At 45.2% G+C, this 23,567-nt stretch overlaps 1 protein-coding gene across 1 annotated transcript in view; it reads right to left on the bottom strand.

Annotated features, from left to right (window-relative positions):
• Positions 1-23,567, bottom strand: part of LOC120848586 (glucosidase 2 subunit beta) — a 53,100-nt gene that overhangs the window by 3,356 nt on the left and 26,177 nt on the right. The window contains exons 6-13 of the mRNA XM_040220569.2: positions 23,255-23,384; positions 18,829-18,934; positions 15,411-15,489; positions 12,895-12,984; positions 12,157-12,267; positions 10,946-11,096; positions 9,982-10,051; positions 1,462-1,626 (exon numbers count right to left, since the gene is read on the bottom strand). Coding sequence (XP_040076503.1) covers positions 1,462-1,626; positions 9,982-10,051; positions 10,946-11,096; positions 12,157-12,267; positions 12,895-12,984; positions 15,411-15,489; positions 18,829-18,934; positions 23,255-23,384 — 902 coding nt within the window. The remainder of the gene's footprint in view (positions 1-1,461; positions 1,627-9,981; positions 10,052-10,945; positions 11,097-12,156; positions 12,268-12,894; positions 12,985-15,410; positions 15,490-18,828; positions 18,935-23,254; positions 23,385-23,567) is intronic.

Raw genomic sequence — 23,567 nt, 5'->3', positions numbered from 1 at the left:
TTCCCCCAACGCGAGCGGCCGCATCGGGGGAAAACCAGCTTGCAGAGCAAGCTGGCTTTTTTTTTTTTTTTTTTTGTCCGGGTGGCCGCGTCGATTGCTTTGAAGAAAAAAAATCCTTTTTGCGAAGGGTGAGGGCAGAGGCTGCTTCATGCTCCCTCTCACCGCTTCGTCCACAAAAGAGAGAGTAGGGAGTTTGCGAACATCTGTAATGCTCCCAGTGTGTCATTAGTTCGTGAAGCTCGCTACGACGCTCGTTTGTGACAATTTTCTCGTAGGAAACGCCACATAAGACGCATTGTGTGTTAAAAAAAACTTAAGCGCAATATTTAGGCCGCAACGCACATTTTGAGTTGGGAACAAGTCCGAAACATGCTTCTCTTTCGAGATGCCGACCCGGATTCGCTCTTGCCTTCAAATGAGTCTCAAAACACACATACTCTGCAAAAACTTCTTTTTTCTTTTTTAGGGGGTGACAGAAAAGTTTGTTTTGAGGCACATCTGCCTTATTTATCCACGCACTTTAGGGGAGTTCAGCCTAAATAGAGGTTAGAAGGTTAGGTTTGTGAGGTTCAGCATTGCCCGAAATAGAAACACGCATCGATCTCCCCCGCAATACTCGGAACCCACACATCCAAAGAAGGGAAAGCTTTCTAAAACCTGCAGTGTCTCCCTCAAGCTTAGGTCAAACTGAACTGCGAAGGATTACAAATAATGACGCTAAGATTAGAAGGATTTTGCAATGATCACAAATATTATTTGTGTTTGTCGAATCGTTCTTCTAGTCTCAGTGTCGTTATTAAAAATGGAATAAGCCAGATAATGAAGTAGTAACAGTTCTTTCAATATACAAATCTACTGATGCCATTAGACATTTTTAATTAGGACACTTTTGCGTGCACATTCCTTTTTCCTACATATTTATTTAGACCACTCTCGTGCACATGTCCTTTTTTCTGTATATGTTAACATTGTACATCACTCCTGCTATGGCTGTAAGTGGAGAGCTGCAGTATTCCTAAATAAAATAAAAATAAACGCTTTTTAACGGAACCGCTCCCAACCCAAAAACCCTGACCACCCGTCCTTCGGTCATTTCCCACAAAATCTAGCAGGTAAAGTTCATGTCACGTGACCCAATGCCAGCAAAGTTTTTTTTTTAATTTAGCGAGAAAATTGATGTTACGTGGCCTAGACACCAATACAATTCCTTACGCTAAATTTCACGGGGAAATTGACGTCATGTGACCTTAATTTAGCTGCAAAATTTATAAAATATATGGGCTCTTCACTCCTTAAGACTGTCTAGCGCCTCGTAAACAAATTAAAACGATCGCCGTATTTCATGCAGTACAGGACCTTGAAGATAAAAGTTGCTGCGAAATTTTTTCTAATCCTTCGTGATGCAATTTGATGAGAACGGGCAAAACCAACTAGCCCTGATTGGAACACCGTCCCCCTTACCCCAGGTTGGTCTCGGAGCCTCCGTTCTTGGGGATCTGCGCCGCCTGGTCAAAGGGGCACAGCTTGTAGGTGTACTCCCGGTCGGAGAACTCGAAGCACTGCTCCCTCAGGGCCGCAAACTCCTCCTCGGGGCCGTAGTCCGTCTCCAGCGTCGTCTCCAGCTTCCTGCACGACACCGTTGGACTGCCGTTACGATGCACGCCCTCTTCCTTGTCACCCCCGGACTACCGCACAAACGAGGGGAGCTACGGCGATATTTCGACGGTTGCCGACTTGCCTCAAAATCGGTTTGACACATTAATAGACACGTCTGAAGTGCTGACCCAGATTGACAGTCGCAATAATATTTTTCCGCAATGTCATCCAAGCTTAATATCTGGTCGGTGGAGCTGAGTCTATGGGCAGCACTGAAAACGTGACGTCGGATGTTGTCCTGTGCAGCAATATGGGGGCATTAATAGTTTAATGGTGCGAAATTATTCTGGTTTAGCTGACACCAGCGAGACAAAACAAAAATATGAGCAAAAGACTGCGTCTTAAAGCATGAAATGCAATTTAACGCTACCCCCGACCCAGAGTTTTGTCCGTTTGTTTGTCCGTGCATTTCCCGCTATATTTAGAGGGGAAATTGAATTGTTGTTTAGGTTACGTGATGTCAATGTGACCCGACGTTACATGGCATATACACCAGTCAAGTTTCCTCGCTGAAGTGAGGGGATAAATTGATGTCACAAAACCTATGTACGAATCCAGTTTCCCCGCTAAATTTAGTGGGAAAATTAATGTCGCATGACCTATACACCAATTCACTTTCTCCGCTCAATTTAGCGGTAAATTTTTATGTTGCACAACTTGATGTTGGGACGAGGGTAGAAAGTTGGGCGAGTTGGTGATTCATAATGATTAAAAAGCGCAACACAGAAGGAGACACAGCACTGTGTCTGTGTCTCCTTCTGTGTCTGTTGTCCCGTCGCGCTTTTTAATCATTGATGTTGGGACCTATGCACCAGTTTCTTTTCCCCCAAATTTAGCGGGAAAATTGATCACGTTACCCGTTGTGCAGCCTAAACGTTAATTCAGTTTGCCCGCTAAATCCGGTGGTGATTTTGATGTCACATGACCTAAACTCCTTCAATTCCCCTGCAAAATTTAGCCGAGAAGTTGACATCACGTGCCCTTTGCACCCAGTTTCTTCGCCCAAGGTAGATGGGAAATTGGTAAGCATAACAGTTCTTCACTCCCCGAAGCGACGGCTTAATGTGTGCTAAACAATTTTACATTATCTCACCTTAAATACCGCATTTGATGCAATATAGAACTTTGAAGATAAAGGTCACCGCCAATTTTTTTTTAGACTGCCTGCTCGACTTTCAAGTTATCCAACACGTGACGTCAGTGGAACATTCGTATGTCTGTTTTAGCATCCCCTTTGTTTTACGTTTTGCCATTAGCCATTTTGAATTTATAGGTAAACAGCATCCTGGGTGTTCCGAAAATGTGTTTAGTCAGGCTAACTCAAACCAACACCAGAGCTCCTCCCCTTTCAAAAAAAAAAATGTACACTGGCTTGACAACGGTGACATAGACCGGGGAGTGCACAATGTGCTACGAGTGAGCTGGGCGCTTGCTACGCGAGACGTGCGTCGCACTGTCCCGTGACATTGTGATGTCGCGATACTTCACGACATCATGACACTTTGGTAAACAGTGCAACACGACACGACATGACACATCACGACACTTCATGACATTCTTTGCTACAATTTTTTCATGGAATTCGGCTGACAAATCATACTGTGTTATTATCCACTGCAAGGTTTTGTTAGACGTTCGCTTTTTGGGCCAAAGGAACTGTTTTACGTCAGTGGGCGCTCCCAGCCTTTGCCTGTCAACCGAATGGAAGTTTTATTTAACAGCATTTCGTCACCTTCAATCAACATGTTTAAGCCTCTATTTTTTTTTTTTTTTTAATATTGGTACTTTTGTGTGCATAATGTTGAGATGTTTGTGGTAATGTTTCTTTTTTGTCCGCGTTGTGGTGCACCATTAGTGGGCATCAATAAATATAAACGTGCCTGCCTTAGACATTGTGTTAAGGGGGGACATGGCCTGGGAGGGTCAACTTTTGAATCATTATCTCAAATTGATTCAAACTTTCAGGGTGAATTGAACCCCATTAGGAATGATGACATCTAAAGTTTCAGTCTTATAGGCCAATTCTACAACATCCTATGCTTAACAAGCTTTAGAAAAAAGTTACTTTATTAGGAAATGTATTTAAAAAAAAATAATAATTGCAATCCACAAAATGTTTGGTTTAATGTGAAGCAGAATACCCATAGCGCAAGTTAAGGTAAAAATTAATTGTAGAAAATGCAATTCTAGGGAAAAAATACTAATACCCAAAAAGAGTGAACTATTTTAACAGATTTCTGAGTTTTAAAATAATCAGCTTTTGTCATCAAGAATTTATCTTTTTCAGATTATGAGTACCTTAATTTGTTCCTCAGGAAATTTCAGTCCAGGACACCACTGAATGAAATCTGAACACTTTCAAAATGCCCCATGATACATTTCCTCATATCATCTCCTGCCGAAAAGTGGAACTGAGAAAAATGCATTTGAAGTTTCAACTTTAGGTTTATTTTTTTTTGCGTGAGCCCGAGGTAGGCGAAATTCACTTGGGGCATTGTTAGCACCTTCCTCTTTGAGACTTCGTTGTTCCCCTAGCAATAGCTACCAGTTTGTGTCATTTGCGGGCAAGCTAACTTGTGTAGCAGGCATTCCTTGACAGATAAACTGGCAAGAACTAAGAGGCAAATCACATTGAGGAAGAGCAGCAAAACAGGAATAGGATCCGAAGTGGAAGATGCTGTGAAAGGGGCGTTACTGAAAATGTCACAATATCACGTCACCAGGAAGGACCAATCGTAAACCCTGTTTCAGGTCTCGACCAGTAAGATTGCTCATACCAAATTTTCAGAATTTTTTCTGCTTGGATCTTTTGGGTCCTCCTGGCCATTGATACTTGTAAACTTCGAAAGCTTCTACGGGCTAAATCTAGAGTAAATGGGACTTCCGATGAAGGTGAGCTGTTCTGGCTAGGTTAAACGAGTATGAAACAGCACTAAATAAAAAACGCAAAAAACTGGCTCCCTGCTGACTCTGAGGGCTGCCAACATGTGAAAAATAATTTATTCCGAGATAAATCCTGCATGTTTATAAATAAAAGTTTCTGAAACCATTCTTTGGAAGTTAATGAGCATAAACATATCATTTTAAAAAAAACATTTTTTTTTCTGAAAATCTTGAATTCCAAGGTTATGTCCCCCCTTAAATGCAATGAAGTTACTATAGCTTTTAATGGGGTTTTGAATGAGCAGCACTTGCCGTCAGAATGATCTGTAGTGTGATATGCGGCAAAGAAATTGGGAACGTATAAAGTGCTTCACTCATGCATATGTTTGGGGGCACTGCATCATTTTCTCTGAAATGCTGTCGTGCATGCAATCTGATCGCCCCCAAAAAGGGAATTGTTAGCGCACCACTCCAGTCAAACAGCTTTAAACGAACGCCTCTACCACATAAACGCCTGTTTAATTAAGTAAAATGAAGTCCAGGCCAATCTCCTATGTGTTTTATGTGTTTCTCCAACTACTACTACAACGAATTCCTGTTTCAGAAATATTTGATTAACATAGTAATTGTGCGACCGCACAAAGCAAAACTGACCAGTATTACGAATTTTCTAGGTGAAAAGTACTGATTTGCACGAATATAACGCAAGTTTTTTTTTTTTGAAATTACGAGCTCCAAAGTGCACCTCACGTTACATTTGGAATTGAGCTCAGCCACAAGGGACGCGTGTCTGAAGAAAGCCATTCCTCCGGCTCAATGCAAGATCGAGTGGCAAAAAAAGTAAGGGTGTGGGAGGGAATTTATTAGCTATTGGGCCACGTGAAGGGGGAATAGAAACGAAAACAGCATTTTTATCGCTTCTGTGTTTGTACAACGCATGCCGAAAAGCACATTGCAGAAATGCAGCGCACCACGCGGGAATGTGTGCACTGGCCAATTACGGCAAGTCAAGCCAGGTCAAGTCAAGTCAACACAAGCCAAACCAAGACCACCAACAATGTTTGCGAAATCATGCAACACAAAGGCATTTATGCAGAGGGACCAGAACAAGAATGGGTGTGATCGTGTATCAAGTCCAACAGTCTTTTTCTCTAGCCTGCACATCTTTTAGTTTCTGCTCCAGAGTGGTCTGGTGTTTGTGAGTTGGTGCTTCTGCTTCCTGCCTTGCTTTGCTTGTGGTCTACCAAGGAGCTCAACCCAAAGAAAAGAGAACTAACTACCAGACAAGTGGCGCCGTGCTGCTGCATATCTGCAAAGTCGCCAAGTGGACTGCAAACGGAAGGACCTGAGCAGTGAGGATGAGTGCAGTGAAAACAAACTCATATTTTTTCAATTTCTATTGCCTTCTCCCTTCTACTATGCTCCTCAGTGTGGTGAATATACGCGGCCTCAGTTCGCGTTAAATTAGCAAGAATTTCTTTTTTTTCTTTTTAAGGGCATCAACACTGCCCTCGCGCTATATTCATGGCCACATTATATTCGCGCAAATACGGTAATCAATTTTACGTAAATTGTTGCTTCCACGTGATGTGCGCGGACAGCAGAAATACTGCGGCAGCGGCTACGGTTGACACCGCTGCCGCACGTACTCGGGTACAAATAATTTGTTAGTGTGCAACCTTGTGTCTAGATAGTACTACGTGACTATGTTGCTACGTGGAAAGCCCATATACAGCAACATAGTCACGTAGTACTATCTAGACACAAGGTTGCACACTAACAAATTATTTAAACCCAAAACTGAAAACGTGCGGCGCGGCAACGGCGAATGCGGTGCCGCCTCCGTTGCGCGTACTTATGCATCCTTGTTTGCTTTCATTTTGCTCATGCCGTCGATTGAGTAAGTGCCAGTCCGCTCTAAGGTGAGTTTCTTCTGTTTCAGTGCTCTGTTCGGGCATTGCGCGCGCTCGTTTTCTTATTTCGCATGTACATCAGCGCATCTGAAAGGACCCTTACAGACAAGAGTTTATACCGTAATATCTTGAGTCGTCGCCCATCTCCGAGCCATCACCCACCCCACTTTTTGGGCAAGTATCGATTTCCAAAAAAAAAAAACAGTCATCGCCCACCCCTACAAATACCCCAATGCAGACTTTGAGATACGCCAACATTCATCCTACCCAAATAGCGTGGCCATGGACCTTACAGTTGAAGGACGTCTGTGACAAAGTAAAACGAAGGGAAGACACTTCTCTTTGTTTACGCTTTTTCCCCCTGATTTCCGCAACCTCGACGTTTTAGTACATCCGTGTGAAAGGAAAACGGTGAGGTGAACAGAATGAAAATTGTTTTGCTTACAAAACGTTTTGTTCGGACAAAAGAAACAAAGTAGGAAAGATAACACAAGCACCTCGCAATCCCATTCAGGGACTGCGACGTCAGCGAATGCCCCATATCCTGGAATGTAACGGCGGAGTGAAAGGTTAAAGACCGTCTCTACCGAAGCAAAGTCACCGCAAACCCACGCCTTCTCCTGGAACGTTGTGGCCGCGGTTAGTAAGGTTCTATTATGTTTAAGACAAAGCTAACAGGTAAATAAAGATTTGCCGAAACGCTGCACAGACGTTTGTAGAGTGTCCCATTTAAAGGTTTGTATCCGTGGTGTCGTCCACGCCACGCAGCAATGCCCCCTGAACCTGTGTTGATAGCACGCTGCACACGGAGGCATGCACGCACGTACGCACCAGAAAAGCAAAAACTGCCCACAAAGAATTGTATAACGGTCAGCCATGGGACATGCAGGTTGTCCAGACGTGGGTGCGGGAGGGATTGTATATAAGCGATGGTTTCAATGAAAGTTGTTAGCAGAGTTTGAGACGTGTGTCCTGTCCACCCTTCTTTCTGTCGCCTCCGGTCTTAACAATGTGCAACCTAAACCTGCTCGCCTGTTTACTAGCTTTATCATCAATTATCTTTGTTTATTTATTTTCTTTTGCCGTTATTGCGTTGCCTGTTTTCTTTTCACCTTTTTTTTTTTGCTGCCTGAATTTAGTGAGCTTTCTTTTTTCTTTGTTTACCTTTTTTTTCTGCTGCCTGAATTTAGTGAGCTTTCTTTTTTCTTTGTTTATCTTTTTATTTTTCTGTTATCGCTTTGCTCGTTTTTTTTTTCCTTTCTTTTTTTTGCTGCCTGAATTTAGTGAGCTTTCCTTTTTGTTCCTTGCTTAACCTTTTTCTATGAATCAAAAGTTTTTTTATGTGCCTCGCTTTTCCATTTTTCTTTCATTTTTGTTACTTATGCTGTGGTGTGAAGGTCCCAGCCATGTACGCGTGTAAGCGCAGCGGTGTTTGCAGTCTCTGCCAACTGTGCTCTACTGTACAGTGTAGACCGCACATAACGTATGTCGCGGGAGTCGCGAAAATCCGCACTATAAGCGGTGCCGCGCTATAACCAAAACAAATTTTTCAGGCCAAAATACATGCCATGAGACAACTTACCTTTGTAAAAGAATTTATTTTATGTTAGATGAAAAATAAAGCTTAGTTTGAGGAAAGTCTTTATTTCACCAGACTAGTAGACTTCTCTCTCAAATGTCTCACATTTTGAAATAAATGAGTGACTTTTGTTTGGCGCAGCCTTTTAACGGCGTCGCGGGTTGCGGACGGACGTTGCGAGCGTTCAGGATTGCTAACCCTAATCACTTTTCTCCGGTGATGAAAACGCATGAAAATTCGCATCCTTTATATGGTACGCGCCAGTAATACCTTCCACTTGAGCGCAGGCATTAGATCCTCCAAATAAGAAATCCGGGCGATGTTCAAAAACACAAATGCTTAGAAATCACCACTGTAGTCGAAGTAAACAAACACAACGACACGGGCGTTTCTACTGTCTTGAGAGTGCCGCCACGACATCACCGCACGAATAGGTGGATCTTCCCTTCTAGTACATGCTGGGTTATCATAGCGACACACAACGAAAATTCACAGTCAAGGATAGCGCTTTTACGCGGAACGATGAGCTTCCACCACGCCGTCTACGACGACGATCACAACAGACGCCATGTTTGCGGATAGAAGAAGCCGGCATGCAACGCGCGCCAACACGTCTCCTCAACTTGCGATTGGTCTAATGTTCCGATTGTTTCCAACCTTTCTAACGCAGCGGAGGGACGCACGCATGTGAACGACACGTGCATTCGTCCCTCCGCCGCTATGGCAACTGAAGCCTCTCTCTTCGCTTGTCCCCGCTTCTTCAGCAACCTCCTAGCCCCGCGAGTGCTGCTTGCGGCTAGCACCGTTATTGCCGTTATCTAGTGTAGCACAGGGAAGCGTGCTCGCTGCGCCGGTTGCTCAATGCGGTCGGCGGGCTGTTCCAGAAAGCGCACTATAACCGGTATTTCCCTTTGCGCGCCTGCATTTTAAGCAGTATGTAATTACATGGAGTTCTATGGGAGGCGAACCGGTGGTTTAAAAAAGCCACGTTATACCCGGTCCTGCACTATAAGCGGTTATGTTTTAAGTGGTCTATACTGTATTTAGCGGCTCTTGGATGCTATATATGGCAAGCTCCCGTTTGTCGCGACTTCGGTATTAGCAGAGACGCCAGGAAATTTTAACTCTAGCTTAATTTAACATATTTTTGTAAATGAAATTATTGATTTATCAAACTATTATACAATCCCCTTTGAGCTCAGTATACCCGGGTTCGACTGTAGCCCGAGACAAGAAGTGCCTGGTATCTCTGCTTAAAGACGACAAACCTGACCACTGGTGGTACTGGCAGTATGACTTCTAGCCTGGTGTTTTTAAACTGAGTCGCACAGTGGTGAATACACTAATCCACACCAATACAATTTTCATTTAGAGAAAAAGAAAAGTAGTCATCGAGCTTAAGATGCCTGGATTCTGCAGTGCAAGCTTTCGCCCCACGCCTTTTGACAAGTACCGGTCAACGTAACGAACCTCGTTTCTGATGTCGCTTATAGTATATTTGGTGCTGCACCGTTTACCGAAATGCCTCGAAGGTCACCCAGGTATGCCAATTTGGTTTCACACTCAGCTAATACAAAGAAAGATCTCTCCTGTCCAACGGACCACGTTATAAAGGCATTTGACTGTACCACTTCCAGTCTTCGATTCTGGCATAATGTCTTTCATATGGCGCGTACCGCTTCGCTTATTCCAGGATTGCCTCTGACTAACACCATTAAAAAACGAGGCCCACGCCACCTAGCTTGAGTCGGCATCGCCGTCAGCACGTCTCTCAGCATCTCACAATGAACGTGATGCCAAGGAGGACAGGTCTGCCACTTTGCGGCGACTCTCGTGGAGCTTTGGCACGTTCGTCGCTAGGGCAGGTCAGGGATCCACTGAAGACAACGTCGTGCGCAAACCTGGTGGTATTGTTCCGACAAGCAGCCATCCGAAATGTCCCCCACATACCTGATTTCGGATTCGATGTCCCTGAACTTGTCCTCGGCTTCTTTGTGCTCGTCGCGGGCTTTCTTGGCGGCTGCAATCGAAAAGGCACAAGCCATCCTCAAATCGGACAAACCAGCCGCTGTGCTGAATCTAAAATGCAGGGTGTTTGGAGTAAGAAAGAACTTTTTCTCACTGCAAAAATAATTTTTGCACTGCTAAATTCTCGGTCTCTGCCAAAACGTAGCATTAGCGGTTGGGGCCAGATGCCAAAGTTGCAGCACTTACAGGTATCCCATTCAAAGGAAAAAAAAAAAAGTTACTCCCACGTACTTGGGGGAGGGGGGAGTTTGTTGACTGCAGTTTTCTCATATAAAACTTTTTTTCCCGGGTAAACAAATTTCTGAAAAACACCTGATTATTTTTTTAAATACATGAACACCAAAGATTGTCTGCCGACTTCCCTTATAAATAAATACTGGAAAATTGATGACCTATTTATGGTTACAAAAAACATCTGACTGGATTTAGCACTCTATTGCGTAACGCGTGTCAGAGCAATGGCAGCTCGGCACACGCGTAATTCGCTATCGTGCTGCCTTTGCCGTTTCTGCGTCTCCTCCCAATCAAGATTCTGAGAATTTTCGGGCCATTTCGGCTGCGCTCGATTCCACTCCTCGGCACACCACAACTGAAGGTCGCGTTTTTCGGACCCACTAAAACTTTCTGAGGTCTAGCAATATGGCGTGCAAGTTCGCCTGCTCATATGGTCATGTCAAGCGCCGGCACAACGAAATGTCGGCTACAGCAATCATCACTGTAAACGCAGGGAGTTTTCGCGAAGGACGGCAACGCAGCTTCCCGGGGAGGTTCCCTCTATTGGCTGTTGCCATAAAAATCAGTCTTGCGAATACGCCGTATGGCTGCGAGGCAAGACGCCGACGGAGGTGTTGACAAGCGCGGCGAGTAGAGCAAGACGCGGCCTCACCATCAATAAGTTCCTGCGTCTCCGGGTCGTACTTGGACGGCTCTGCAGGCTCGGCGGCTTCCTTGTCCTTGGGAGGGAACTCGGGAGGCTCCAGGTCCTCTTCGTCCTCGTCCTGCTCCGTAGACACATCCTCCTCGGCCTCCTCTTCCTCCTGCGAGCGATTGGTCGACGGATTTTTTGTTGGCATGTGCAATTGGTCAAAAGACTTGTCAAATGCAAGTATGATTGGCTGACAAATTCAGTGTTTGCATGTGCAATCGGTAGATGAATTTGACATTCATACTGCGATTGGCCGGCGGATTTGTCATTTTCACGTATGATTGGACAATGTATTTGTCGCTTGCATGTGCAATTGGTTGAGGAAAGCGTCATTTGCGTGATGGGTTGGTGATTCGTCATGTGCGTGCGTGTGATTGGTCAGTGAAATCGTCACTCGCTCAATTGACTGGTCGACAGAATAGTCTTTTGCATGCACGATCGGTCCGTGGATTTGACAGCCCATTCCCAATTCCGTTCGTGCATTGCCGAAACGAAAAGATGCACAATACCTTGAATTAAAAAGCCCCTGAAAAAAAAAAAAAACTTTTTTCTTAAACAGTCCGATTGGGACACGCTTGTCAAAAAATAATTTTAAGCGAAAAAAAAAATTTTTTAGAGCAATATTGATGGCGAGATTTTTATAAAATTCTGCGCACACAGTCAACGAGATGGTCTTTCGCTCTTTCCACCTCAACGTGAAGGTGAATCCTATCTACCTCTCCTCCACGAGCCCCAAATGCGTGGCTACTGACTAAACCACGGTTGGCACAGTCAATATTGCTCTACAAAAATATTTTTTGAGCATAAAATTTATCTTTTGACACTCATGTCCCAACCAAGGCAAACCAGAGAACACATACCAAAACTTTCTTTATGACAATGCAAATTAACTTGAGATTAGGATTGAACACAAAAAATAAATCTAGAAAACTGGGCAGAAATAAAAAAAAAGTTACATTTAAAATGTTTTTTTTTTTTTTTGGATTCATGTATTGTGCTGCAGAACAGGATGCGAAATACACTAGACAGAGGCACATTCCAGTTTTGTACAGATACTTGACAAAGATGGCAAGTTGTAAACCTGTGATACTGGCAAGCCACCAGGCGGAACAAGAAAGGGTCAACGTGCACATTGATTTGACGCAACGCCGAACTAGAGTGTCTCTTCTTACCGTGGACCGTTGCTCCGTCTCTTTCCCAGGCTCCGCCTCCTTATCCTCCTCCTCCTTGTCAGCCGGCGGCATGGGCGTCGTCGCTTCCGGCGCGTCGGGGATCGGAGTCGCCTGATCGAGCAAACCGTTCCATCGTGGAGTATTTTATTCATTCATTTTTGCTCCCTGGCAATGCCCCAATACAGCCAGCGGGTCCATACAAGGGCATGTACAACTACTCAGCAATTACAATTCTGTTGAATTCGGGGGATAGCAAAGACAAATGGACCAAGTACGAGGGTGATTAAAATGTTATCCGCACTGCAATCACAACTTCCATTGGCCGTCTTAACGGCACTTTTGTACGAGATTGCTGTCTCTCCAGTTACTCCTGTGCAGGTTCAAACATGTTACTCGAGTTTAGTTGTGACTGCAGTGCAAGAAACAGTGGCTGCTCCGCTTGCAATTAGCACGAAAGAGTGGCATGCCACAATTTTTTTGTGGTCTGCGGCTGTGTCTGGCGCTGCTATTTTGTACACGGTACGAAGGAAGTGTTTTGTTGCCAAGAAGTGTCTTAAGGGGTGCAGAAGTTCAAACCTTTGTGTCCCAAACTCTGCAGACACATTTTTAAATAAAATGATCTCAAAACCAGAAAGGCTATCTTAATTTACGTAATTAAATGAGATTCTGCAGCAGACGCTCTCAATGGTAAGGACTGATACGGCAAATCAAGCCACCAACATCGAACAGGAACCTCACCTGGCTCATTGCGTAGATGGGCTTCATGATCATCCAGCCGGTCAGCACAAATTCATCCAACTTCATCTCATCTTTCATGTGCAGGAAAAACTGAGAGGACAAACGAAACTCAATTAAGGACCCTCCCCCAATTCAGAGTTCCGGCTGTGAACAGGACGGTTGCAAAGCACTTATACTTCATTCACCCCCAAGCTGACAATGAGGTGGAAGCTACGCACTCGCCCAACCAATCAGCTGCCTCCCTTTCGCCACCTGTCCCTGCTTCCCGCACCCGGGTATAGGCGTGATCCCGTGGTGAAAGGCAGACGTTTGATTGACCCAACGAGCATGTAGCTTCGACCGCAATGCCAGCTTTAAAGGAAAATAGTGTATAGGTGCATACAATTGTGAACTGGTAACTGCCGTAAGGTATCAAGCAAGTGACTACCCAAAATTTAGAGAAAATCTCGTAAAGTCGGGGAAGGGTGCTTCCTAGGTCCAGGACCAAATATGCAGGAGGGGCACATAGTAAAGTGGGCTTCACCGCTTTGCACCAACTTGCTCGGAAAAGCTTCTTACGCAACGCTGCATTCTCACATTTAGTCACATGTGGAGGAAATAACCAGAACAATATTTCTCCATTGATTCTGAGTCAAACGACGATGAATGGCTCCTGTTAAATGAGAGTGCTCCAGTGATGAAAGTGCAACAGATGATGTGCAAATGATGCTGGGAAGCAGGCGCAAAACCCTGAACAAATCTGTTCATGTACAGTATGGCTTGTAGCTTGATACCAAAAATTTCTGATGTCTTGTTAGAGTAAATAATCAGTGAAACACCTAATATAGAGGGTGGTTCATTTTAATTCAAATAGATTTATTTAAAGAGAAAGTGAAAAGGACATAGCTGCAATCTGTGCAGGTGAGGTACTTGACAAGGGGGAGATAATATAGGGGGCTAAAAGTCGCAATGAGTGAACAAAAGTTTGCTAATGAACTGCCAGCCATGAGCCTGTTGCACAAGTGATAACTCTGGTGTACCACTGCACTTCCCACATGCCCAAATCCTTTTAAAGTTAGGGATCTAAGGCCCACTTGCGTTCAGGGCGATCACGTTTACGAACAAGTGCAACCTGTTGGAACGACGAGTTGTCGCGGCAACGAAGCGCTAAACGACCATTTTGTTTGTGTTCGTTTATAACACAAGGAGTTGAGCCGTGCCAAACTTTTTTGCTACATTTAAAAATAAACAGTGACCACAATGATCGACCAATCGTAGGTAGAGGAGACCCCAACTGCACACATTGCACGCTGTTTATGGTTCCTGCCATCTGCTCACAAACGTGGCGTCTGTGGTAATTGACGTGGTCCGCGTGGTGGAAGCACATCGTTCCACATAGAGTGCTACCCTTGACAGTGAATTCTTGCCACACGTCGCAACGATAAACCAGCACGTTCTAGAAGGGAAGATCAGTCTAGTCAGGCGGCGACGTCGTGGCGGCACCCTCGAGACGGCAGAAGCGTTTGCGTCATCGGGTCTGTTTACCTTTTTAGTATTTGTGTCCTCAACTGCCGCCCGGATTTGTTATTTTGCGTGCTCTATGCGTGGGCTTAAGTTCAAGACATTATGGGTGTGTACAGTATCACCACCCGAGAAAAGTGGTTAGCGTTAGCATTCCTAACACTCACAACGTCTATGTGATCACGAAATCATCTCTATGTTGCTGTATTGCCACTAAAATTACATTCACTTCTATAATCATACAAAAACCGTATGGTGAGATTTGCACTATCGGTAAAATCGCGCGTTAAAGTTGTGGTCGTCCAAGACGGCGTACTGCATCCTCTTCTTTTTTTTCGTTCACACAGCTCAGTGTGCCTATCCTAGAAAAATTAATAAAGCTTGAGGCTATAAAAGACTGTCTGTCTAACTTTTTGTTGCGCCTGTGAGTGGCGGCGCATCCCTTTCTTTTTAGAGGCACCGTGGAAACAGCCGACGGAGAAGTGGCAACCGTGCTGACGACCCGCAGCGCTTGTTGCGGTGGTAGCAGGAGTGTGTACGCGCGATGCAGAGGTTGTTTCGGTCGCAACAGATGCGGTTGTAGCTAACACGCTCGTTGCAGGTGTCTAAGCCAGCCTTCAGCTGTTTACAATAACCAACGGCAAATTTTGAAATGGAACCATGTTTATTTTCGCTTATAAGGTTCATTAACCAATTTGCATTAATAATCCGACTTACCGCGACGTTAGCCCCTTATGTTATGTTCCCCTGACCGTGTAACTCACCGAGCTAATGCAGCTTTCGTGGCTTTGTTAAAACAAACTTTTGAAGCAAAAAAAAAAAAACGCCCTGTATATCAATAACAATGTTTATACTGCGAAGTCACAAAAGAAGTTAAAATATGATTTGCCAGTACTCGTTCTGATCAGAAACAAATGCTTTGAAACAATATAGATTCAAAAATATTCGCGGCTTTGAAGCATTTTTGGTAAAAGCAAGTGGTAGCTAAGGGGTTAAACCGGCCTGCACACACATACCTTGGCCTCCTCGAGTGAAACGGTATTGTCCCGGTTCTGGTCAAAGATGGGGTTCTCTTGGAGCTCCTTGGCAGTAAGCCTGAAAGTAAGCCGACACAAGACACAGAATATATCAACCGGAAATCCGATTTCCCCCCAGGTACTACGATGCATCGAACACATCTCTGACTGGAGTGTCTACCATGTCATTGAACGAGGTCCCGCAATTTCCACGAGACGTCATTAAAGTGTCCCGCTGTTGCGGACTGCAGTCCTAGATATGGCACAACAGCGAGGGTGAATAAAGCCACTGGATCTTGAGAAGGTGGCGCCAAGGTCCCCGTACAGTCGCCATTTTGGCCGAGCCATTCCCTTTTGACGTCTCCAGTCTTGCTGAGCCGATTTAAACTCCCGGCGACAGGTTGCTCTCCATTTTTCGTATACCGAGATTTTTTTCCCCACACACCAGCGAAACAAAAGCACATCTTTCCACTACCGCTACATGTGTGTCAGTGCTTGGCAAATAACTTTCCCATTGTGAATTGCACATGAAGAGCAATATTATCGTAAGAGATCTGCAGAGATAAGCCAGAGTGATTGGTTGATTACACATATAATGCCAAAGGCACTCATATTCGCAAGGAATGCTTCTAGTGCACCGACACGCCTTCACAATCTTGGCACGGCCGGTTCAAAACGACCCTTTCGAAGCTTTGAGGGTTTTAGAGGACCAAAATGGTGATTGCAAGGCAACACGCATAATTCAACCAATCGCCTTGCGAGGTTTCGGCCGTCCGTATGTTTGCCTCTGCTTGGTCCTGCTAGAAGCAGGGAAGGCAATGGCACTACTTTCCCAGAATTCGGCCACCTTAGACGTGGACAGACACCTGTTGTACTGCAAGTCACTCTTCGGTTCAACAGTCCACAGAAGCTTTGGCAGCCGGGAGTTTAGACGCCACGGCAACGACGACACTTGCGTTGGCAACACCACCAATGTTGCGACGTCCGACAGCACAACACGTCGGCTTCCTTGACCTTGTTTGTTGCCACTTTGACCGCTTTCAATGCACGGGCAATAAGGACGCTAAGCGCACCAGTCGAAGAGGCGTTCCGGGCACCTTACCAATATTGAAGGGCACCGGTGATGAATCATTCCCTTCAATGAACAGTGTTCTCCAAACTTAAGGAGTATTCACACGGGGAACGTTTTCGGGGACGGATGTGCGTGACGTCGGTGATCGGCAAAACCCAGCAGGACTCCATCCCCAACTTCAGCATTCACAAAAACGGCGAGGAGCCGAGAGATGCACGTGTTATCAGACGCATTTAGCAGTGTCACACTCTCGACAACGGGGCTCGGTGTGCACTGCCAAGCAGAGAAATGAAGGTGTACGTAAAACGACGATATGCGATTATAGCAGCAGCACCCTTAGATGCAGAAGATGACAAGCTGCTTCCTGCTAAAAAAATAAATGCTTCTAAAATGGGTTGATGCAACACAAAATGTGGCATCCAAAACCAATCATACAAGGAGTGGCTTGTGGACAGCATTGATGAAAATCGAAGACTTCCTCGGGTACTTCGGTCGACGTGCGCAACGGCGCAAACCGCAACAAGTTAGGCGATCTTGATGTTACCGCCCAGATCCCGGGGAGCAAAATCTGTAAAGTTGCCGGACGTGCAAACAGACTACCGCCGATTGCAAAGAGCTCCCGCGCCAAGACGGGGACCGTTTGTGCAGCTCGAGTAAAAGCTCGGGCTGCACAAACGGTCCTCCCGTGATGTGTACGTCAGCGCAGCCCCGCGCATAGGCGCGACGTTGCCACGTGATGGGAATCCACAAGAGCAAAGGGAGGCGTTTCTCCCCCGTGTGAATGCCCCTTTAACGATATTGCACAAACACCCAAGCACTGAACTACACCAGGTTAATACTCAAAAGCAAATACGTCGCAGGGGAAGCTTCCCTGTGTGGGTAGCGATCAGGGAGTCGAAATTTCACCAGACAGTTCGAACAATGGCCAAAGGAGTATCAAAATTAATTGAGTCATTACTCAATTAGCGTGCACTTTCCGAGTGCAATAATCAGAAAAGATTATTTTGTGATTTTTAGTCAGGCTTCACTGTTTGCGGAGTTGATTTCTTGTCATATTCGTAAGGCATTTATCGGAGTTCCTTTTCGGCCAAAAATTCTAAGTCTATAGGAGTTTATTTATGATATATGCCTAATTCTCAGAAATTCAGAGCTTAATTTTTGCTGTTTGTCAAATTTTTTAACTTTTTAGCTTTAATATAAAAAGCTTCACCTTTAAGAGTGGAATGTGATAGCATTATTGGGAACCATTCGCATTGTCTTCTCATTTGCATTTCATGCTCTTCGTGCCAGTGAGCAAGAAGTGCAACAGACACGGTGGCCTATTCGCAATAAAGAAAAAAAAAAAAAAAAAGACATGGTGGCCTATTTAGTAGCGTGTCTGGCTTGCAAGTGAAAGGTCGTGGATTCAAACCCCGCCTAAAATTCTTCGAATTTTTCTTTTAAGGCAGATGAATTACTTTATAAAGTGAAATCATTTGAGACATGTGGTGAACTTTAATTCGCATTGCATGCCTTGTCTTTTAATCACTTCCATTCCAAGCACGACATCACGTTTCCCATGAGCGTTGCGAGTTGTTTAAAATTCCTGCACGAGGTCACGTGGTTGTGATGCCATGACCCCATCGACCAATCGAGATTTGTGCGTCCGTGATTTTGTTGTCGCGCAACCGATGCAGGCTTTCCTGCAACACAAGCTCCTTAACGCCCCCGCATTAAAACAAATCTTATGCGTACAAAACCCTGCCCTAAACTCCTAAGAGCTCACCTGTATTGAATATTATTTTTCCAGCTGCCTTGCCATTAATAATACTAACTGTCCCACAACAAAACTTGAAAATAAGCATTGCTTCAATAAACGTTGATACTTTGAAACCACTTAAAGTCTTTACATCGACACTGGAAAGCTGTTTTCTTTTCCATCCCATTCCGCCGCACCCCCCTGCAGCTGCGTGGGGAGGTGTGGTCAGATGTAACCTTTAGCTGCCCCCTCGCACTGTTAGAGAACTAAAAAACTAGAGCAGTGGTTTTTTTCATGGCTAGATTTACAATGGCTCATTTTCCTGTACAAAACTTGATGCAATAAACAGTGGTCCCCCCTCTATCAATAGTCCAAAATTTGAACCGAAAGTTGAAGAGTTTTCTCCATGGGACTACTGTCTCTGTGTTCTAACCAAGCTTATCTGTAGAATACCATGTTATTTTGTTGCTTTTTGCCAGTGTGACCCTACTTACCATGTTTCAATAAAAAATAGTTTGAAGATAACTTTTTCTGTAGTTTTTTCACCTGCCAAGACCAGCGCCTGCCCCTTAGAAGCCCGTTTAGAAAACGCACATGCTGGGACTCACACTCCGTCCATGTCGAGGTCGAGGGCATTGAAGGCCTCCTCCGCATTGGCCTTCTCCTCCTCCTGGTGCCTCCGCATCTCCAGCTCCTCCTGCTCCCTCTTCTTCTCTGCACGCGGAGTGATCCATCGGTTGAAAGCGCAGGCAGAGACGACAACGAAAGCAGGTAGCCTGCAGCTGTGGCACGTGACCACGGCAAAAAAGTTTCTCCGCAAAAGCTAGTTACAAAATTCACCCCTTTCCCGCAGTATTGTCGCAGAGACTGTGGCAACAAAGAATGTACCGTAGTTTTTAAAAGAATAGGTCAACCACTTTATGGGCAAGGCCTGCGCGTGTGTTTCTCTGCAACGCTCAAGACGAATTGTTCATTTAGACTTACGGAAGAGGCCCGGCAAATGACAAGGCACCGATAACGTCAGAGTGCAGTTATGAGATCTGTGTGGATCGCATTTCTTTTTGACATCCGAATGTTCTCTGGTTCGCCATTCGCCGGCTTCTTTCGCAAGTCGTAATCACTGGTCTTCGCAGGTTCTGCGGAAATTTAGAAAGACCGGTCCGTTCAGGAAGAGGTTGAGCTATTTTTGAATAAATACAGTATTGTGCGTCGAGTCGCAGCGATGTTGCAGATAAAACTGGTTACGCGTTTTGTGCCTCGACGGTACAAACATCATCGTCTGTACCATATTTTCCAAACTATACATGTCAAAAAGTTCAAATGTTTTGTCGTGTAGACTATGGGGGTATTCACTGGATGGCATATTTGAGGGCGATGTTTAGAGCGCATGCTCAGAACGAGCTTATACTAATAGCCTGCTAAGACCGGCAATCACGATGGTGCGGAATGCACGTTGCAAAAGAAATGTGGAAGCTCGTCGTCAGCATTCGCTCAGCACTTGCGCACACAGCCATAGTTGCCAGTGCAATTCACTTATAACAATACCACATATAGCGATGTATCGCTTACAACAATCAATTTTTCGAGTTTCTAGACTAGACACAATCAGTTTCTAGCCCAGATACGATAATCAGTTATAATGATTGAATTTTTGGGTTTTCTCATTATCGTTATAAGTAGATTGCACTATACTCCCTATACAAGGATCTTTTTTTTGTTTTTACAGCGGAGCTGTTAAGGGCTAGTTTACCCAGGATCGTGACCCCCGCAAAGAAATAAAGACACCGAACTCTGGACACCTACCGCCATCTATGAATGACGGCGACAAGTTATGTATCTGGTTGCAGCCGTCGCTCATAGATGGCGGCAGCCTTTCCACACTGGCTTGCCCACTTGTGGCCGGCCATCACTTTCCATGGTACAGCTCCGCTGGTCCTCCTTCTTCGCCAGAGTGGAAAGGCTGAAAGTTTTTGTTTCTGGGTTGTTCATTATTGACAATGCGCAAAAGGCTTTATATATGGCAGAGTATGTTAATCATGATTTATGAATGATACAAGGTTCTCAGCGAGCTAACAAGCTAGTTAGCTGTCAAGGTGTGCTGTGTATAATTTCTTTTATGTGTGGACTAGGCACCAGCTGCGGAATATCTAGGGAAAAACATTTTTTCAGCCGAAATTTGCCTCTACGGGCTACACTCCCGGAAAATATGGTAGTATGTCGGAATAGAGGCCCTTTTCGCATCTGCCCATCTTCTCCATAAAGGGATGGTGAACCGAGATTTGGATTTAAAGAAAACAATGCAGGAGTTGTAAGCGGGACGCTACAATCCCTGCAATATACTCGTAAGGCGATATCTTGAATGGACGGCCACCTTTCTGAAAAAAGAAGTCGAGATTGAACGAGGCTGACGAGGCGCGTGACGTCCAAGATATCTCGTTTAATCCTCTCTACACCTCGCCCCCTCAAGGCTGCGAGGTGGAGAAGACGCAAGGCCGTTCCTTCTCCTTCTCGGAGAAAGAAGAAGGGAACATGTCTGTCAAATGCACCTCCTTTTTTTTAAAAAGACTGTCATCCGTTCGAGATATCGCCGTATGAGTGATGTTTTGGTGTTTGTAGCATCCCGTTGCACGCTTTTGCCCCCGTGTTTTGCAGAATATAGAATTTCCGTTCAGCATCCCTTTAAGATGTGCTTGGCGACATTGGCAACATATATCTGGCACCAGATGATGGGGCCACTTGTTCTGGCCACAAGTTGAGGGGGTGAACGCTTCGCTTCTTTTTTTTTTCTGGGACTGCCATTGCTTGGAGAGAACAGCTAGTGTACGGTTCATAGGTTACGATTGTAATGAAATATTCTATGTGATACTTACTGAAAGTATACAAAAATTGTTGCATCGCCACTATAAAGGGGCTATGCAACCACTTTCACAAATTGGCCATGTAATTGCGGGAATTGTTCTGTCACCTACAGAATGAAGAGAACACCATCTTTTCTTGCGTGCGCTAGCTGTTGTGAAAAAATAATAAAAACAAATTGAAGGTCAGGGTGCCCCTCAACTCTCACAGTCTTTTGAGCAAGGTGCGCAGCGACGTCACTCAGGGCACCACGTTCGGTTCTGTCTTCGATGTCCCCAACCCTTTTTCCCCGCAACTGTCAACCTTTTAATGTCCGATTCGGCGACGACAGAGCACTGCACCCGCTTAGCATCGTTCAAGATCGCAGCGAGCGATCCAGACAAAATACGGTTCGCCACAGGAAAGATGGGGAGGGTAGCGATGGAAAGGAAATGGCTCTGTTGACTTTTAATAGATGGAGTCACAAAAACTTGTGCACTTTTTTTTTGCCCCTTTTTTTTTTTTGCCTGTACAACCCCCCCCCCCACTCCGAATGATGTCGTATTGTGGTTCCTACACCGCCACCTGCGGCTCGGAAAAAATTATGTTTCTCTTATGTGGTTACGCAGCGGAATCCCAGTACTTGGGCGAAAAGTGGCACATCTTCTCGCACTTGTGGCCAAGGGACATAAAAAAATACGAGCTGCAAACTCTTAAAGGGGCCGTGCAACGATATTCGCTTGGAATGTTTTTACTTTACACTAACTTACTGGCCCTAGTGGTACCCAAGTACACTTGCACGCAACGCCACTGACCAAGAAACTCCTTTGTTTAGGTGTCATTTCAAGGATGAAAGCCAACGTTTTCCTTCAATCTCTCCTTCACAGAACTTGATGACGTAGCTGGGGAATCGCAGCATTCCCCAGTGACAATATTTGAAATTGAATGCTCGGGCACTTGATTTGGGCTCGTGATAATATATAGCTCAACAAGCATTCGAGTAGTGGCCGATGTCCAATCACTGCAATGACGACAATAGCCAAACTGTAAAAATGTCTGGAAATCAATGTGTGCCCTGTGCTTTGTCAACCCCAGCGCGCAGCTATGATTAACACTGGCAGCATATAATCGACTCCAGATCACGTGGCCGCTTGTTCTGGTTGCGAGTTAGGGGATAAACACCGCTCAATATTTTTTTTTTTTTTTCGGCGTCTTTTTTTGCGTGTGGTGAAAAATGAACACGTGTTTCACAGGTCATTAACATCGGAAATTTGTTCTAAGCGGTATTTGCACAGAGTACAAAAATTCCGGCACCAGGAAGAAGGCTCATCTGTGGGGTGGCGTTCCTTGAAACTATGCGAAACGGCTCCTCGAGAGCCAATGGCTATCTAGGAGCCGTTTAGCTGGGACTTTCACGTTTCTTGCGGTTACAGACGCCGCCGGCTCCTCACATTGTTTGTGGTTACAGACACCACCGGCTCCGCTCTATGAGAAAGTTAATGCTTTCACATTAAAATATTGTAGAGCCCTTCCACTTCACGTGAAGATGGAGGACCAGCGAAGCGGTTATCATTACGATGTCTAGGACGATGCCTAGAGATGTCTAGGACAACCTCAAGGACAAAGTCTAGGACGACCTCAAGGACGACGCCTGGAGGATGACCTCAAGGACAACGTCTGGGACGACTTCTAGGACGACCTCGAGGACGACGTCTAGGACGACTTCTAAGACGGCTTCTATTTTTTTGTTTTTCTTTATTCATGCTTGCCACGACCAATGGGGAGTTTTTTGTTGACATGTGAGGATGCATTTTTTTCCAGACCGTAGCGTATAACAGCTTCTCTGTACAATCGTTGCATGGCCCCTTTAAAGCAGTAAAAATTGTTCGATCACCCCTTTAAAACGTGGAAGGCAAAGCTGGTAGAGGGCTTGTAATTCGGAAAGTTTCCGACCGCTTGTTCGGGGTCACCTGGTTTACGGGCTGCGTTTGCAGTATGAGCCATGAGGAGGTGGCGAAAGCAGCTATCGTCTGTAAGCATCTCTGCCTTTTTGCCTGTTTTCCACTTCGGCACGCATCTTCCGCAGAAGGCGCCCAGCATTAGATTGCTAATGCCCACCACGGCTTTGGTTGCTCGCTATCTTAAATCTAGCCTTTCTGGAAGCTGGCGCCCCACCCGTTGCCCCCTGGTGGCACCCACCGGCATCGATGTCCCTGTACTTCTGGAGCGCCTGGTTCTCCCTGTCCTCGGCCTCCTTCTTGACTGCCTCCAGGGCCTCCCGAGACTTGCGCACCTCCTCCAGGTCCAGCCGCAACTGCTCCAATTTCGTCTGCACGCAGTGGGGCAATGCAGTTGAGGGACGCTCGCACATCGCACGTTAAATGACTCCTTCAAAATTTTGTAAAACAAAAGTAATTGCCGCATTTGCCGCACTATAGTCTGTGCCCGGTGTATAGTCCGCAAAAACAAATTTGGGGTCAAAAATAAAAGTTTTGACTAGACAGACCTCACA

Source organism: Ixodes scapularis, unplaced genomic scaffold (genome assembly GCF_016920785.2).
Source record: "Ixodes scapularis isolate PalLabHiFi unplaced genomic scaffold, ASM1692078v2 ptg001458l_1__unscaffolded, whole genome shotgun sequence".
In the NCBI taxonomy this organism is placed as follows: domain Eukaryota; kingdom Metazoa; phylum Arthropoda; class Arachnida; order Ixodida; family Ixodidae; genus Ixodes; species Ixodes scapularis.
The sequence above is the reverse complement of the archived record's forward strand: the minus strand, read 5'-3'. Positions and strand labels throughout refer to the sequence as shown.